The sequence below is a fragment of the Tiliqua scincoides genome, chromosome 2, assembly GCF_035046505.1.
Source record: "Tiliqua scincoides isolate rTilSci1 chromosome 2, rTilSci1.hap2, whole genome shotgun sequence".
NCBI lineage: Eukaryota > Metazoa > Chordata > Lepidosauria > Squamata > Scincidae > Tiliqua > Tiliqua scincoides.
The window spans coordinates 204,851,419-204,870,457 of NC_089822.1; the positions used below are offsets into that span (position 1 = coordinate 204,851,419).

Genomic DNA, 19,039 nt, shown 5'->3' on the forward strand with positions numbered 1-19,039 from the left:
CCTTAACAAAATACCATAAATTCAGTGCTCAAAGGAAGGGGCAAAATGAAATCCACAAGCCCTGCAGCGTTTCTTTTCCCAGTCTCACAGCCCAATCCTATTGGGTTGGAGCTCTTGTATCTGAAGAAGTGTTAGGGGCATAAGTCCCTTTAAGGATGCCATAAAATGCAACACGCCCACCAACACTGCCTGATCACTACAAGCAGGTGGTGCCAAAGGCCAGGAGATCCCTGCCTGTGCCAGCAGGTCAGCACAGGAGAGGCAGGGAAGGGGATGAATGGGGAGAAGAAGGGGTGATTGAGACCAGGATAGGGGTAGTATCGGTGCGAGGGTGCTGCCAGTATCCTACCCCCAGCCTCAGTCCCCTGACCCAAGTCCATGCAGACTTGGGACAGCAAAATTACAGCCAACCTGTAATTTGAGCACTGCATAATCTTCCTTTTGTCTCCATGTTGCACCTCCTGCATCATCTGCTTCAATGATGGCCATTCTTTCATCCTGCAAGACTGACCTATCCCTGAGTTTGGACAAAGCTGCAGACTTACTGGAATTGATCTTCCCTGATTGGAAACAAGTTCAATTCCAGGTTTCTCTTGTAGGATACACTTTCCTGATATTTCGTTTTAACATAAAGCACGCCACACGAATGTACAAAAATGGTTTGACAGAGCACCAGAACTGTGCCTAGTTATTTAAAAGGGAGGCAAATCATCAAATTAATATCAATGGATGAGACATAAATTTGGGAGTGAGAGCTTCCCTTCATTGACTGAAGTGGGAGTCTGCGCTGCACCAGCACCATCTACTGGATATCCTGCCATATCCCCCAATAAGAAGTTTAACATAAATTGGTTAACAGCATTTGCTACTCAACTTTGTATTGTTCAAGGTAGAGTAAAAGAAAAATTCAGCAATGAAAACATTCAAATAACAGGGCCAAAAAAACCCAACCCAACCTAGCCAGCTAAAACGGAAGAGACATTTTGTATGGAATAAGAACTCTGGCACATTTAAGAACAGACAGACCATACACAAGGCCTCCAAATGCACATTAACTCAGATCCACTAACATTACCAGGACACGTTTATCAACAATGATTATTTAATTATTTTTATTAAATAATGTTTTAATACCACCATTTAATATTATCTACAATATTCTATGATCATCTATTATGATTCAATTTTTAATTAGTAGAATTAATTAATTCACACTTCTATGGCATTCTTCCTCCAAGCTGTTCATTACACGTGGCTCCTCCCCCTCCTTTTATCCTCACAACACCATGAGGCTACCTGGATAGAGAGAGAGTGACAGACCCACACAACAAGGTAACCCCCCTCACTTTCATTGAACAGGGTCGTGATACAGTGTTACCTGCACTGGTTTCACACAATTGTATCTTCATAAACTGAATTTTTAAAAAATCAGAAGCAAATCTCTATTCTTCTAGTTGTTTTTTAAACCTCCCTCTCAATTTTCTTTTGGAATCTTGTATCTTCTGAGAAGCCACTATAGCTACTAGCCCATCCATAATGTTATTGAAAAGAATATTCAAAGTTTCTTTGCTTGTGGGTTTCTGGACAAGGATCTTTCTGTGTCAAGTGAAAGCTACAGCCCAAACCCCACTCCCACTGATGTAGATATACCAAGATAGTGCAAGCTACATTGGGGTGGTAGTCTAAGAGGCTTCCTTGAGGTAAGGGCACTTTTGTTCCCTTACCTTCCACTACCCCAGCCAAAGGGTCTCTTCAGATCTGCTCCAGGCACTTACCAGCACAGAACTGAGGAGAGCATGGGAGAGGGATCATGGAAAGGACTGGGAGATAGGATCCTAGTGCACGCCAGTGCAGCTGGGATCCACATTGGGATCCATCCCTCCCCCTTCCACACCTTCTTCCCACCCCTCCCCTGTCCCTGCCCATCCCCACCCCCTGCCCATCATCCCACAATAGCATGCCTGCTTCAGTGCAGGTTGCTCTCTGCGGCAGTGTGCCAGGGCTGCCGCCATTGCACTGTTCCCAACGTCATGAAGGCTGGCATACATGCCTTTATGACATCACAAAGCCCAGTTAGGAATGGACGCTTCTGTTTTGCTCAACAGCCTAGAGAGCTACCCTTGTGAAACCCTCTCCTAGAAGAAGAAGCAGAAATGCTCTATATGTTCTATTCAAGTACAGTGAATTCTTGTGCATGGCCCCCTTAAGCCTAACCCAAGCTGCAGACATCCCCTTTTCTCTCTTCCTTTGGCCTATTAGAAACCTGACTGCAGGCCTAGATTAAGCTTTCTAGGGGGCTACACAGAATCTTGGGAATAAACCAGTTGTATTTTCAACACCAGTGTGGAGCCTGCAGTCCAGGTTTGACAGACAACAGACAATGGCAGCTTATCCTCTCCTGAAGTTAAAAGAAAGAATACTTCAGCAGAATACCAGTGCTTAAGAGTGGTGCCAGATGTTGGCTGGGTGGCACATGGGCCAAGGGCTTGTGCCCAGCAGAGAGCCTACTTAGCTGGCCAGACCCTGAACCCAGTAATAGTACCCAATATGCCATTAGGGAATGGAGAGAACGTTGGCCCAGGGCCTCCATTAACCTGGTGCCAATGCCCACTATCTTGCATTTTCTCCTCCCCCTCCCCCAGGCTCCACAGAGTTTGTCTACAGCATTCTTCTGCACCTGGGTTGGCCTGGATGGTAGTCATAACCACTCAGCAAATGAATATGACCCAGGAGTAGTACTTGCCCTCACGACACTTGCCAATAGCCACAAACTAAGGGAAAAGAGCAGTTCCAGTTGGGTTTTGACAATTTCCCACTGCCCTTACAGAGGTTTAAGATGGGAGAAAGAAAATGACTCCACCCACATCCCATCCATGCCTACTCACTGAGGTTTGTGAGGTGACTGCTCCTTCCACTTTTGACACGTGATTCCCTTCCGGGTCTTGCTGACGATGCCTTGATAGTTCTCTCCATTCCCATGGTAACAGTCTAAGGGGCACAGAAGACCCACATTAGTATGGTTGACCTGTCCTACACATCAACAGCCACTTGTTTAAAACAAGGAGGTGTTTGCTTAAGCCATTTCTGCCCAACATTGCATATAAGCAACCGGGATCAAATGTGTAAACCTGCGGGCTGGGCAAAAATTGGTTAACTAGTACCCCTTCCCACACTATGTAGTTTTTGTTCCTCTTATTTATATCAATTTCTCAGTTTAGTTTTTTAATTGCCTTGGGGGTCAGGGCATTATCAGGATGCTATAATTGTATTCATGTATAGTATATTTTAACTGCTGTAAGTCGCTGTGCGGGCCTCTTAAGAGGTGGAAAAGTGGGATACAAACCCTTAGATATACAACAAACGAACAATCAAGCAGGATCTTGATAAAGAGAGTGGTTTTCTCAGCCCTCTCAGCATCAGCCTTCATCCCATCTAAACCCCTCAAATACACACCCTCACACAAATGCCTTTCACAGGGCTCTACTTGTTTATGTAGTGAGAGAACTACCAAGGGGTCCAGCCCTGTAGCCACTACAGAAGGGGAAAGGAGGAATCGCTATTGCAGGATTTCCACCCCATCCTGGCTGTAGGCTAGGCTCCAGTCATCTCTTACCTTGTACCTCCACATCATCAGGACAGCGTTTGATCTGGAAGCAAAAAGCTATCTGCAGGCTGGGGAAGGTTGTGAAGCACCAGGGGGCCTCTGAGCCATCTGGGTTCCGGCAATAGTTCTCCCTCAGGTCCCTAGGAGGCACAAGGCAGAACATCAGCACCCTCTCTAGCTCAACAACCGTCCTAGAAGAACCAACATGCTCCTAGGCTCAACCTGCACCTGCAAACATTGGGGTTTTGGCACCCATGGGGATCCTGTACTGTATATGTTACTGTATATGGATGTTAACTGCCATGCATTTCATGCTCTCTTTGCACCACTGGGATTTGTTAGTCAGCCTATATTGCAGTGATTTTCAACCTTTTTCAGCTCATGGCACACTGACAAGGCACTAAAATGGTCAAGACACACCACCAGGTTTTTGACAATTGACAAGGCACACCATGCTGCCAGTGGGGGCTCACATCTCCCATTGGCCCTATTAACAAATGACCTTCCCGCAAATTCCTGTGGCATGCCTGTGGACTACTCATGGCACACCAGTGTGCCATGGCACAGTGCTTGAAAATGGCTGCTATATTGTCAGAGGACTTCCAAAGTCTTGCCACAAGTGCCCATGCTCCGATAACATCCAGGTTTGATTACTGTGTAGTGTGCTATACTTAGACTTGCTTTGAAGACTGGTTAGAAACATCAACCTGCTCAGAATACAGCAGCCAAGTTATTAACCTGACTGCTGAACTGAACTATCTTACCGGCATTAAAAGGTCTGAACTGACTTCCAAGTCATTTGTAAGCTGAATTCAAAATGTTGTTTTTGACCTATAAAGCTCCAAACATTTGGAAACAGGGTATCCAAAGAACTGCCTGTGCCCATTCAAAAACTGCCCAACTTTAGAGGTCATCACCTGAGACCCTGCTTCACATGCCCCCCCCTTCTAAGTCATAACAACAACTATGGGCAGGGCCTTCTCTGTGGTGGTTCTTGCTTTATGGAATTCCCGCCCTAGTGACACTCATATAGCATTTGTAATCTATGTTTCTGTTGTTACCACCTAATGACCAAAAAGATGGAATAATTTTAGTTTGTTAAGACTAAGCAAGTTTAATCTTATAGCAGCTGTTGCAAGATGGGTGCTGGCTCAGGCTTGCACGAACAAAGAACAGAGCCATTGTTATCACCATTTGAGCCCTTGTATGTTACAATACCGCCAAATTTACTTCCTTTTATTTCTGTTTTCCCAGCATTTGATGGATCACTGATTTAACAATTGACTTAAAACAAACACAGCAGTAAAAAAGCACTAAAAAGAAACTAATGGTAAAACTATTAACCAGAGATCAGCAGTAAAATTTTTGAAAAGCAATAAAATATTATTTATCACATGCAATAAAATATAGTTAATATTGGCATTTAGAATATTGAATATTCTAGTGAATAGTGAATATTGGCTCTACTGTTCACTGCCCAATCCTAACCATGGATTTACAGCAGCGGAACACTGTCCTGCTATCATAAACTGGCAGCCGACAACATGCAAAGCGTGCTGCTGGTGGCCAGTTTCGAGCTGATGCCACAAAGCACGGTAGCCTTGGTGGCCTACTGCAGCGACCATCAACCTGCTCCAGTGCAGGTAAACTGGTGCAGGAGGCAGGTGGTGGGCAGAGAGGAGTTGTAACAGGACATATTGGGAGAAAGAGGGGGTGAGTCCAGCAGCAGCCGTGCACACTGAATCACACATCGGATCTTATCCTCCATTTTTCTGCCTGCCCTACCCTCTGGCTCTCCTCAGTCTTGCACCAGATATATACCTGGCATAGGTCCAAGGAGATCCATAGGCAATCAGACAGCCTACCAGGGGATAAGTAAAACATACTTACTCCTTCAGGCTGTCCAAATTCTTCCCACACCATAGCATGCAGAAAAGCCTCTGTTGACATGGTTGTGCGCAATGAAGTGGGATCTCATTGAATATTTATGTAACAGAATCTAAGTTCAACTAGCACCTAAAAGCTAACCAAGGATGTGCTGGGCAGTGTTCCTGGGGAGAGCAATTCACACTACTAAGCCTTATTAGAGAGGTCTGTTCAAACCCCACTTAGCAGAGATGTTCTTGGCAGACAGAAGGCCCTCTCTGACAAACACCCTTTGACACTTGCACCCCCCACTGCGCCTACTTGCACTTGTATTTCTCAGGCAGGAAGTTGTGCCGGTGAGGTATCTGCGAGTCCCAGCGCTGACAGGGAATGCCTGATGTGGTGATATTCACCTGGCCTCGATAGTCTTCTCCTTTCAGCCTGAAGCAGTTGGTAGTGGTGGGAGAGCGAGGAGGTTTTTCTGCTTCCAGGGATGAAAAAGCAAAGCATATGCTACTCTTTTTCCTGATCAAAGGGCAGAAATTCAGCAACTATATTTTTCCCAGCATAGAAATGGAGTAATGGCACTTGTTTAATTTCTGTCCAATGTGTTTCAAAAGCAAGTTTGGCCTCTCTGTTGAAAGCTTTTAACTTAACAGGCATGACTCTCTGCAACTGGGTACTGCCCCTTTTAACAAGCAACTCATTTAGTAGTAGTAAATAGATAGTCTCAGTCACATGTTGGCGGAAGCAGCTGTATGTTTGCTAAGGTGCAAGACACCATGACATGTGAGTGTCTAGCTCAGGGCAAAAAGACACAGCATGACTGTGTAATAAAACTGAATTATATGTCAGAACAGCACTTTTATCAGTCTCTTGTGACCAGAAATTGACAGCCTTAATAGTTAATGCTGGGATTGGTCAATCTGTGCATCATGTGACATTTGTTATTAACTTTTTGCAAGCTGAACTTAAATCTAGGCCCATCCTTACCATGAGCAACAGATTTTTTTCCCCCGATTTGTTTTTTTCCCCAGTTTCACTTCAGGCTCACAAGACAAGAAACAATTTTTGAATAAATTAAAATCACAAATCAAAGTTATAAAGCTGGTGTAGCATACACTAGACCAAGATTTGTTCTCTTTCACTAGCCCAGGGATGAATTATAGGTGCTAAAGTAGAACATTTGGATCAAGCCTCTTCTGTCAGAACAGAAGGGAAAAGAGGTGATTTCTGGGAAAGGTCTTCTGAGTCTTCTCTTCCCAGTCCGTAAACATGGGGCACTTCTATCCCCATTCCCATGGGGAATGTGATCTATACAGGCCAGGGGAGGTGAAACTAGTCCAGTGTCAACCTGACATGCTCTCAAATTGCCAACAACAGTGGCAGAGTGTCATCTTTCAGGGAAAGGTCTGCCTGCTGGATTTGCCTTAGCAACCCACCCTTCAAGGTGATGCCCTGCCACCATTATAATGGGCAAGCCACATGCCTTTCCAGGTAGACCTGGAGCCTTGGGACTTACTGCATTCCCGAATTTGGCAGTATTCCCTCTTCGTAGCAGGATCAGTCGTGTAACACCAGGGACGCTCAGAACTGTCAGGATTACGGCAGTAATTGTCCGCCAGATCTTTATCAGGGTACCTTTACAAAGCAGGAGAGAGAAGATCTAAGAAGCAGAAAGATTTCTGTCATTATTTACTCCTATAGGCCAAAGTTTTAGACAGTTCTGTAAAAAGACAGCACAACTCCCTCTCTCCTCCACAGAGCTGATTTAGTTACCTCTTCCAGGAGGACGGTGGTCATAACTGCTTTTTAAAAGTTTAATTTGTACAAATTTAAATAAAGTTAGATTTATTTTGAGTAACATGTTTCACAGCCAAGTAAATGAGGAAAGTGTCTTCTGCAGTGCGGAAGCTTGTCATCACACCTCCCGTGACATGCCTCATTAAGACTACAGAAGAAAAAAAATCATTTTTACATTTCTTCACTACAGTGTTTTCTTTCAGGTCACTCGCTCCTACTTGAAAGTTTATTATGCTTCATTTAAAGAATGAAGATCTAGCTCATTTCATCACATACCCACGGAGTGAGCTGCAATAGTTCAAAACAATGTTTTTAAGGACACACAGACTTATGGCAGTTGCTTTAAATCCAGACTATGAAGGTACAATGATTTTCTGGGTTCCAGAAACCGCCATAAAAGGATTTGAGACAGCATAGTGAAAAGTCAGTGAATCTGCATGCCAAGAAGCTGCAGCCAAATGGTTTCACACACGAATAAAATGCAGGAAATAAAAATTCACACTGATGGAATGTAAAACAGTGGTTTGGACTACAAGCACAGTGTCCATCAGCTTGGGAGGAAACAAGACAAGGGCAGAGAAAAACAGACTACATTCCCTGATGCACAAGAATAGTTCAGGGTGCCCAAAGAGGCACTGACATAGCTTGGGATAGATCCCCTTGTCTACTGGAAAGTTCCATGAGAAAGAGCATCCAAACCAAATGAGGATGTGAAGCGTCCCTTTCCTGCCCCTCAGTATTTTTTCCCCAAGGGCTAAAGGGTAGTACTTGTCTGGTAGATATGGATGCTTGTGGGGATGCTGCAAATCCCAGCGTTGGCACTCCTTGCCAGTCTCAGTGTGATCCACGAAGCCCCGATAGTCCTCACCATTACACGACACACATATGGCTGCAAGGCAGAAACAAAACGTCACCACCCAACACACAGAATGAGACCAATAGCCTCACTCTGCACCTTTTCCAGAAGGGGGGAAAAGAGCTCCTTGGCAAAAGCTATTTTCGCAAACAGACACCAGACAATGCCAAGCAGACACTGAGGAGACATCAGATGGCACAAGAAGATACAAGTAGATGAGACACTGAACAGGTACCAGGCAGCACTAGAGTAAACACTGAGGAGGCACTAAGCAGACAACAGATGACCCCATACCTGACCAAGGAAACATCAAGATAACTCGCCAGTGACACCAAGACACAAGAAGCCACCAAGGACACAAAAAGCAACAACGAAGAGACACCAACCAGACAATTATTATTATTAAGACTACTGTACTTATATACTGCTTTTTGTTGAAAAGTAGCACAAAGAGGTTAATATGGCAAAATAAATAAATGGTTGTCTGTCCCCAAAGGGCTCACACTCTGAAAAAAGAAACACCAGCAACGGCCAATGAAGAGATGCCATGGTGGGACTGACAATTACTTTCCCCCTTTCAAAGGACTTTTAAAGTATTTCTTTGCCCAGTTAGCAGTGGTGACATCAGTTGACACTGAGTGACGCAAGCTGACATGCTAGATGACAGGAGTAGAACCAAACACCAGATCTACCTTGCTTGGGTAGTTATTGATATAGATTGTGTGACCAACTCCAGATGTTTGAACGCAAGTCAGGCGACAAATGTTAGGTCAGTTCCTGGCATTCTAGTTCCGTGAAATTTTTAAAAATTCAGAGAGCTTGGGAAGAACACCACTTGATTTGAGGAACCCTCTAAATCTGAAAGACAACTAAATTGCTCCTAGGTGTCCCAAGTCATCAGAATATTGTCATCTTTGAGTTGTGCTAATCTAATCTCCAAGACATTCAGAAATAAAACTGTAAATTCATATTGAAAATGCATACATGTGCCTGCAGGCATGATTTTGTGTTAGTACACTCGATATTCATACACAGATGCTGACCAGAGTGCACTCAGCAAGTCGCTCAAGCCCAATCAACACACCATTTTTACACTTCTTGATGCCGCAGCTTTGGTGTCGGACAGCATGGTCGGTTGTGTAGCACCAGGGGCCATGCTTATCGTTATCCGGATTTCGGCAATAATTTTCTTCCAATCCATTAAGAGGCGATGGAAGAAACCTGATGAAACACAGAGAGCACTGGAGGAAACTGGTAGCAGGCTCGAGCAAATGCTCCAAAATGAAATTGTCCCATTAGCAATTGATCTAGAACTTTGTGCAAAATCAGGGTCAAACCAGATGTTTACTTCCTTATCCTGTTTCTTTTTCAGTCCCACAAGTTGCTTTTCCCATTCCCTGCTGAGTCTCCAATCCTGGATTGGCTATTGGCTAAACAAACATTTAACACAGGTGCTACTGAGATTCATACAAAGATGCCCAGAATGCAACTGCTCAAGTCAAATGGCATGGAAAAATAGAGGTTCACATGAGAAGTGCAACGGATGGTTATTCACCCAAGTAAGACCCTGTAAGTAGATAGGTAACTAATGTCACATTTGGTTTCACTCTCATCAGTCCCCCAATTATTTGTCCAGAATCCCAAGTCTGCAACCAGAACTGTACAAATGATGCAAACAATGATCTTTTATTTCTTGAAAACAAGAAATAAAAAATACTTCAAAATAGTGTCATTAAGTTTCATCAAAAAAATAATCCACTGATGTCTGATCAGAAGGTAAAAATATTCAATCTCATTTATTTTAATCTTCTCATTTAAGAAGCAGACCCGAACTGAACAAGTCTTCACTGCTTGCCAAAACATGAGCACCAGTGGAGCTGAGCAAACCTCTCTTAAAAGCCATATTTTGGGCAGAATCTTATTTGGGCTTATTTGTATTTTGATGGAAGGATTATTTGTACATTTATATCCTGCTTTTTGGGTCCCTTTTGTCTTGGAATCTCGAAGTACTTATTTCATTTAGGAGTTGCTTGGTTTTGTGGCTTTTTCCCCCCAGGAAGAAGACCCAAGGACAATTAGGAATCATCATAGGAAACGAAAAGATTGCATGCAGTGATAGTCTCCTTCCCTGACCATGGTCAGACTGTGTCTACAGAACCTACATGTCCCCATTTGTTTTCTGCTTGTTTCATCTCCACTTGTGCTTCATTTTTCTGGGACACTTTTATGTGCTGCACTTTTTGGATTTATAATCCATTTTTGCAGATATTGGCCATAAAATATTTGTGCACACCAACCTTCCAAGTGGAATGGCTGGTTGGGTTGATCATTCACAAGTAGTTTCACTTGAGAATACAACTCTCTAGCTTACTGTTCTAAGTAACAACCTTTCTGAGAATGAAAGCCCTAGCAACATCTGTCCAGGGAAGATCACAGGGAACATTATTGGGAAGTTAGTACCTCATCAAAAAGGTCCAAACTGCTGTATGTCCTGGGACATATTCCAGGAAAAGCATGCTTGTGCAGACATATCCAAAATCTGCTCTGCAGAAACTTGGTACATACTTTGACTAATTATATGAGGATCTATATGGGAGAGATACTCTGAAGCAAAAAGCATGACCTTCTCTTTGGTGAGCCAAGGGATCCTCAAGAAAACTTCCTGATGCATACTCAGGCAGGTTTTTTGACATGTTCAGCCATGGGTACTCTCTACATCCCAACCTGTCCTGTCCCCCCACACCTACACGCAGAGACACAAAGGAGTTGAAAAAGACCTCAGTAGTACCATTGCTTCATTGTACCTATGATCATGAGGAAACCGCAGCCGCCAGTGTTGACAGGTTTTCCCTTTTTCCGTCTGTGACTGAATTCCTCTGTAGTCCGTTCCATTTTTTACAATGCAGTTCCTCACATAACCTGTGGAGGGAAAAGATCACAAATGAGAACAATACCCTCATAATCCACGAACATCAAAGGACATCCAAGCACAGTAATCAAGTGATCAACCAAGTAATCAACCAAGCACAAGAAATCAAGGGGGCATCAAAGGACATCCAAGCACAGTAATCAAGTGAAACTGGAACTTTTTGTCATTTGATATATTCCCGGGTGACAAGTGGCAGTCCTGCCCAGAGCAAAAGAAGGTGGAACGGGAAGATATTTTTGCATCTCATAACATCCAATTGCCTCTAACCTAATGCCCCTACTCTAGTGTGGCAGGGATGGCTTTCTTTCAGGCATTCCTTCCTTTATGGTCCTACAGTTCATAGATTTGGGTGCAGCAGTGAGTCATGTTCTGAGGGGCAGTGGAAACTGCAGTGGAAGTGGGCTGGGGAGAAGTGGGTTTAACCCTCTGCTCTTTCTAGTGACCATAATAGGAGAGACTATGACACGCTTGCCTTCCCAATGTTTAATTTCTCGTCTACCTTTTTTCTGGTAGAGGTCATAGTGGACATTCCTCTGCAGCTGGGTATGTGGTGAATTCTGGGTCAAAGGCAGCAGCTGGCATCCAAGAGTTTGCCAGTTGTAGTGAAAGGCTCTGGAGAAGCAACACAACAGCATAAAACTCATGAGTACTTGGCCTAGGAAAGTGCTCTTAAGTTCTCTTATCAGGAACTTATCAGGAAGACAAGTACAGTACTACAGGCCAGAAGCCACATTCACTCCTAACACACACAAGAGACATCCCATCCCCAGATCCTTCACTTTGCTCTACATCAGGGGTGCCCAAACCCTGGCTCAGGGGCCACTTGCGGCCCTCAAAGGCTCCCAATCAGGCCCTCGGGGAGCCCACAGTCTCCAACGAGCCTCTGGCCCTCCGGAGACTTGCAGGAGCCCATGCTGGCCCAATGCAACTGTTCTCGATGTGAGGATGACTGTTCGACCTCTCACGTGGGACAAGGGCTCCCTCCACTACTTGCTGTTTCACATCTGTGAAGCAGCAGTGGCAGTGAAGGAAAGGCTGGCCTTGCTTTGTGTAAGGCCTTTTATAGGCCTTTGAGCTACTGCAAGACCTTCATTCATTCATATAAGTTCCATCTCTAATATATTCATTTATGTACATTTATTCAAATTGTAAATGTAAATTAATTCTGTATTTTCTTGCCCCCCACACAGTGTCAGAGAGATGATTTGGCCTTCCTGCCAAAATGTTTGGACGCCCCTGCTCTACATGGACCTATCCCTACTTAAAACTTGCAAAGGAGACCCAAATCCCACTATGGTTGCTTCCCATATTCCCAGTTCTTATCAGTGCTTTCTGCTGTTGTCCGCATCCTCTTGTTTGAGTTGGAACACATCACAGAACCAATCCAAGTAATCCAGTTTCAACAACACTGTAGAGCAGGCCAATATTGTTCCTATACTGGAGAAGGAGGGGGAGGAGCAAGGCTAAGAGACAGCAGCTTCCCTAAGCAGGACCAACCCAAACCCTTGGTGCCTGAGGCAGCTCAGGGCGTTCATCTCCAAATGAGACATCAGCTTCCAGCTTCCGTGTGCACTTTGGTTTTCTTCCTCACCTGCAGTCAACAAATGTCATGCATCGCTTTGCACACTCCTCGACCCCCATGGACTGTTCCTCCCCCTGGAGGGAGGAAGACACCAGCTCAGTAGCTCTTAGCCTCTGGAAGTCATTAAGTGCAGAACGCTGACCTAGAAGACACAGAAAATGTGAGCAGCCCTGGTCCTTCGCAGGGAAACCAGTGCACCAAAGCCCTGCTGGATTAGACGAAAGGCCTACCAAGTCCCGTATCCTCTTTTCCACAATGACGCACCAGTTGCCTCTGGAAAGTCCAAAACAGAAGAGAAACACATACTTCTCATTCGCTTTTAGCAAGCCAGAAACAATTTGATGTGGCTTCATTGGAGGAAAGCTTGAATGAATCGGTGGAAGACTCCAGGTGAAGAGTACTGCGAGGCTGCCACTCAACACAAGCTGTATCATTTGTGTAATGCCTTGTTTCTCCAAGTGTGCTCCTAGTGTGCTCCAAGTGTGCTCAGAGTGCGATACCACAGTCTTTCGAGACTGAAGGTTGCCAATACAATACATGCTCCTAGGAGACTTAGGGCTCCCTGAAGCTCATTCAGGTGTTCCAGAAGCACAGCATAAGTGGCCACCACCTGCCCCTCCCATCTTCCCTGTTCATGGCTCTCTTTACTCATTCCCCTCCTATTCCGACTCTTCAAGTATATATGGTGCCAAGTTTTGTGCCGCGCCATTCTGAATGCGCACTGACACCCAAGAGCTCCAGGTATGTGCCAGCAGGGCTCCCTTAGACTCAGTTTGAGAACTGTTGGTGTAATCAATGAACCAGCCTTGAGTATCTAGATACAGACTGCTTCTGAACCCAGAGGTTGCGCATAATCATCATGACAGAAGTCATTGATAGACCTGCCTTCCATAGTATCCAGCCAGCTCCAAAAGGCTTGGGACACAGTCCAGGGAATCACAGGACAAGTAGGTGGTAGGGACCTGTAGAGGCTATACAAACTGCTTCTCTGGCCATTGCTACTGCATGCCATCCAAACCTTCTCCTCCAATGATCAAGAGCTGCTGTCAACCATTCCACACTCTTCCAACTGATGTGTAAATCCTGACAAGATTTCTACTCTGACTGCCAAAACCCTTGCAGGTTTCCCCCTGGGCTGCCACCATAGCAAGGCAGTGATACTGCTGCATGCCCTTCAGCCATTCTCAAAGCATCACTTTCTCACTGTTAAGATGGATCAGTCACTGTGGTATGTTGAGGGCTGCATCTACAGATTGCAAATGATCCCCAGCCCTGATGCTTGTCAACAGCCCTGACCACATAATAAACACCAACGTGGTGGCTCTCCCTAAGGGGTCAATTTGGGTCTTGTGGTTAATTGCTATAATGAGAAGCATGAGAATAACTCAAGCCTCACTGCAAACCCCATAACCTTATAAGTGTAGCAGTCACTCAAGCAGAAAAGAAAATGCACTCTGTACATGCTCAAAAACACTTATTACCACTTCATATTGAAAACAGATTCTGGACCCAAGGACTGACTCAAATAAGAAATTGGTTTTCTGTTCATATACCAGAAAGCCTGTGTCTGAGGTAGGGCTGTGATTGCCAATTCTGTTTCAAGACATTCCTGAAGATTTATTTTCCAATCTGATATCATGTTGGAAATTCTAGGAGGCTTGTTCAAATCTCCAAGATTGTTTTCAGTGGTCACCTGGAGATTGATGGCCTTACCTGAAGACTCCGGGTCAGTCCTGGAAATCCTGGGGACAGTGGGAAACCTTTATTGGACAAAGCCTTTAACATAGGCCTGCCAGGCAGAAATACATCAGGTGTAGCTTTCTCTAGCATGGAGGTATAGTGATGGGGGGGGGGGAGAGAAGATGCCTCTGCCCAATTTTTGCCTGTTCTGAAGTTGTCACAGGCACAGAGCCTTGATCAACCAAAAGACGATAGCCCTAGTTAGCACGCGAGTTAGGAAAAAGTTCCTATTTTTTCTCCACGCCAGAATTTGTCTTTAACAGTTGCATGACAGGCAAACATTCAACAGGATAAGAATTTTGGGGCAAATGTGCTTCAGCCATTGAAGGTCGGTTGTGAATCTGTCAGACTCAAAACCCTCTAGGGAAGAGAAGTCATAGCCCTATAAATCAGGCATTTGGTCTTGACTCATTTTCTTGTGCCTGCTTCTCTATGGCTATGAACAAGAAGGTTCGAGAAACAGCTACCCTTTCTAACTCTGCACAGTCCACATGCCTCAGGGAAGTTCAAGGCTTTACCTAGGAATTCTTATCTACCTCTAGACTCCCCCAGCCCAAAGAATCCCAGTGCAGAAGGAGGTAGCACTGCTGGGGCACTGGAGAGAGACGTCCCTCTCTCTGCTGGAACAGCTCAGAGCCTGAAACTCACAGCACAAAGGGGCAAGAGACCTTGATGCCCTCAAAAGTCACAGAGGTAGAAGAAGGACCCTCTAGAAGCCAAGGAGAGAAGGAAAGAGGGGACTCTTACCTGTGCTGAAGGCACAAACCCACATAAGGAGCAGGACCACTGCTGCCTGCATGTCTTGGTCCAGCAGCACCAGACTCTCTCAGCTTGGCCAGGGAGATGTGCCAGCTGGCTTGCGCATGTACAGGAACATCCTAACAGGAAGCCACACAGAAAGTGCCCCCTGACCCTGCTGGCCAAATATTTACCAATGGCTCACATGTCAACAGTAATGTAGCAAAGAACACTTCAAAGGAAATGGGGTACAGTTATCCACAGAGACCCCAGCATAATGAGTCCCCATAAGAATTTCACCTTTCACTCCTTTCACCAGGCCTTTCCTCAGCCAGTGGATGGGCCATTCCCCAGGCAACTCAAAGGGCACAAAAACAAACAAACAAAAATCAATACAACGCAAAGTCAAGTTAGCAAATTGTTCTAAGCCAGTTCAAACTGGCCCTGGCTCAAGAGCCTTCCTCTTCCTGGAAGATGTCACACCATATGCCCATAAACTAAAGACACCTTGACACCAAGATAGGATGGAAGGACAGCTCAATCAAACAAAAAATTAAGTACTGTATAGGCTCCAGAGTCCAATTCCTCAAGAGGAAGTAGTTGGGTTCTGACAGCCAGGCAGCCATGGCCACAAGGGATTAACACAAGAGGACTCTTAGGAAGAGTGAGGGCCCAATCCTATTCAATTTTCCAGTGCCGGTGCAGCTGTGCCCATGGGGCATGTGCTGCATCCTGTGGTGGGGAGGAAGTAGCAGAAGTATCCTCAAGGTATGGGAACGTTTGTTCTCTTACTTTGAGGCTGCACCGGTACTGAAAAGTTGGATAGGACTGGGCCCTGAGATGGTTATCAGGGCAAAAAGAAACTCTGCAGGAAGGAGAACAGCCTAAGAACAAACAAGACTAGGATTGTGCCTCTTTAATGGACAGAAATATATAGCAGCTAGCACCTGTGCAATGGAAAGAAGGTAACAAATGATTGCTTTGCTATGTCTGGGAAAGTAGCACTTGGGGATTTCTGCCTGTCAAGCAGCAGTTAAATAGCCTTGTTAGATAACAGTGTAGCTATTTACAGAGTACCAAAATAGTTAGAATTGCTTTGGAAAGCAGATACCCAATCAAATTATGTTTCTTTGAGTTTGCGTACAGGTTAATTGCAGACGAGGCAATGTGGGGTCATAGCTTAGTGGTGGAGTGTGTACTTTACATGGAGGTTCACTTCCTGGGGTGTCCCAGAAAGGGGGGAGACTCTCCTGAATAGTGAGATAGACAGCATACCCAGGCACCAGACAATACTGAATTAGGTAGGCCCATGGTTTGCCTCAAATGCATAAGCTGCCCCCCCTCCCCATTAAATTCTTAAATTAAATCAAAAAATAGAATTCTTCGAAAAGGTCAACAGGCATGTGGGAGAACCCGTGGACATTATATATCTGGACTTTCAGAAGGCGTTCAACACGGTCCCTCACCAAAGGCTACTGAAAAAACTCCACAGTCAGGGAATTAGAGGACAGGTCCTCTCATGGATTGAGAACTGGTTGAAGGCCAGGAAACAGAGAGTGGGTGTCAATGGGCAATTTTCACAATGGAGAGAAGTGAAAAGCAGTGTGCCCCAAGGATCTGTCCTGGGACTGGTGCTTTTCAACCTCTTCATAAATGACTTGGAGACAGGGTTGAGCAGTGAGGTTGCAAAGTTTGCGGACGACACCAAACTTTTCCGGGTGGTAAAGACCAGAAGTGATTGTGAGGAGCTCCAGAAGGATCTCTCCAGACAGGCAGAATGGGCAACAAAATGGCAGATGCGCTTCAATGTCAGTAAGCGTAAAGTCATGCACATTGGGGCAAAAAATCAAAACTTTAGATATAGGCTGATGGGTTCTGAGCTGTCTGCAACAGATCAGGAGAGAGATCTTGGGGTGGTGGTGGACAGGTCGATGAAAGTGTCGACTCAATGTGTGGCGGCAGTGAAGAAGGCCAATTCTATGCTTGGGATCATTAGGAAAGGTATTGAGAACAAAACAGCTAATATTATAATGCTGTTGTACAAATCTATGGTAAGGCCAAACCTGGAGTATTGTGTTCAGTTCTGGTCGCCACATCTCAAAAAAGACATAGTGGAAATGAAAAAGGTGCAAAAGAGAGCGACTAAGATGATTACGGGGCTGGGGCACCTTCCTTATGAGGAAAGGCTACGGCGTTTGGGCCTCTTCAGCCTAGAAAAGAGACGCCTGAGGGGGGACATGATTGAGGCATACAAAATTATGCAGGGGATGGACAGAGTGGATAGGGAGATGCTCTTTACAGTCTCACATAACACCAGAACCAGGGGACATCCACTCTGTTGGGAGAGCTGGAACAGACAAAAGAAAATATTTCTTTCCTCAGCTTGTGGTTGGTCTGTGGAACTCTTTGCCACAGGATGTGGTGATGGCGACTGGCCTGGACACCTTTAAAAGGGGATTGGACAAGTTTCTGGAGGAAAATTCCATTACGGGGTACAAGCCATGATGTTCATGTTCAACCTCCTGATTTTAGAAATGGGTTATGTCAGAATGCCAATGCAAGGGAGGGTACCAGGATGCAGGTCTCTTGTTATCAGGTGTGCTCCCTGGGGCATTTGGTGGGCCGCTGTGAGATACAGGAAGCTGGACTAGATGGGCCTATGGCCTGATCCAGTGGGGCTGTTCTTATGTTCTAAACATGTGTAGCTTTCCCCAGCACTGGGATAAAGTAATAAGAAATGCACCTGATGACTTTTCCCCCCCTGAAATAAGTTGTTGAAGGGAAAATGCCCTTTGCACTTCCTGTTGGAAGTCAGAAGCAAGAAAGTGGTACCAGGATGCAGGTGTCTTATGTGCTTCATGAGGCATCTGGTGAGCTACTGAGATCCAGGAAGCTGGATTGGGTGGGTTTTTTTATGTTCTTCTTAAGTGGCCTTTTGCCCCCTGAGCAGAGCAGAGTTACTTGGGAAATGAAGAATTATTTTTGCCAACTGTAGAGGAAGGGAGGTAATTGTCAATTGTTTTAATCAAGAGGCAGGAGAAAAGTTGGGCAGGTGGGGGCAGTAACAGGGGAGTCAAAATGGGGTAAAGATTGTGCAGCAAAGTGGGGAGGCAACATTGCAATCAGAGCGTGGGTCACCTGTTGGTAGCTGCTTGACTGAAAGATGTGCTTCCTTCCTGTGTTGCTGGAAGTGAAGGTGTGAAAGCCAGGTGCTGCTGCTGTGTGGTCACAGTAGTACTGAGGTCTACAAGCATCAGGCTTGCCCCCATTAATGCTTCTTGATCTGCCGCAGGAGTGCTGATCTCTCCACATTCATCTCGTGCAAAGCTCAGCATTGTGACTTCCACCTCTCCGTCAGCCAACTCCACTGACTATAGTGGGACTTACTTCTGAGTAGGCAGGCACAGGCTCGGGCTCTCACTCAGCCTTGCCACCACTGAGCAGGGGCCTCATCCTACGGGCAGGGAAAAATGGGTCATTCTCAGCAGCAGCTGACCATCCCTGAAACAGTGACGGGGCCTGCCTATTCCTTTCCCCTGGGAGGCGCAGTGGCTCGTGCCCCGCTGCCAAGATCATACAACCAACCCGCGTGTCGCCACAGCCTCTGGATTCTCCCTGCAATGACGCCGTTTCTCCACCAGAGGGCGAAAGAGTCAACCTGTCCAAGCGCGCACCTCACGAGACCAGACGACTGTGCAAGTGAGTTGAACCGAAGGGGCCAAGTGAGGCCGCGAAACTTCGTCGCCTGGGCCTCTGGGAGTCGTAGTTCACTTGCCTCCCAGGAGGCACTAATCAATCGTGCCTGAGCCTTGGCGCTACGTTTCCCAGCAAGCCACTGAGAGCGGGGCGCGCAAAGCATCACGGGGCTCGTAGTCCGGCCGGCCCGCTGTCACAAAGCGGCTTGGCCGTGCGAGCGGCGGC

The 19,039-nt window shown here is 45.7% G+C and overlaps 1 protein-coding gene across 1 annotated transcript in view; it reads right to left on the reverse strand.

The window, feature by feature from the left end:
- Positions 1 to 18,977, reverse strand: part of MST1 (macrophage stimulating 1) — a 46,452-nt gene extending 27,475 nt beyond the window's left edge. The window contains exons 1-11 of the mRNA XM_066612955.1: positions 18,798 to 18,977; positions 12,871 to 12,913; positions 12,650 to 12,782; positions 11,558 to 11,670; positions 10,934 to 11,048; positions 9,214 to 9,350; positions 8,042 to 8,162; positions 6,993 to 7,111; positions 5,792 to 5,954; positions 3,614 to 3,744; positions 2,886 to 2,988 (exon numbers count right to left, since the gene is read on the reverse strand). Coding sequence (XP_066469052.1) covers positions 2,886 to 2,988; positions 3,614 to 3,744; positions 5,792 to 5,954; positions 6,993 to 7,111; positions 8,042 to 8,162; positions 9,214 to 9,350; positions 10,934 to 11,048; positions 11,558 to 11,670; positions 12,650 to 12,782; positions 12,871 to 12,913; positions 18,798 to 18,977 — 1,358 coding nt within the window. The remainder of the gene's footprint in view (positions 1 to 2,885; positions 2,989 to 3,613; positions 3,745 to 5,791; positions 5,955 to 6,992; positions 7,112 to 8,041; positions 8,163 to 9,213; positions 9,351 to 10,933; positions 11,049 to 11,557; positions 11,671 to 12,649; positions 12,783 to 12,870; positions 12,914 to 18,797) is intronic.
- Positions 18,978 to 19,039: the final 62 nt, after the last annotated feature.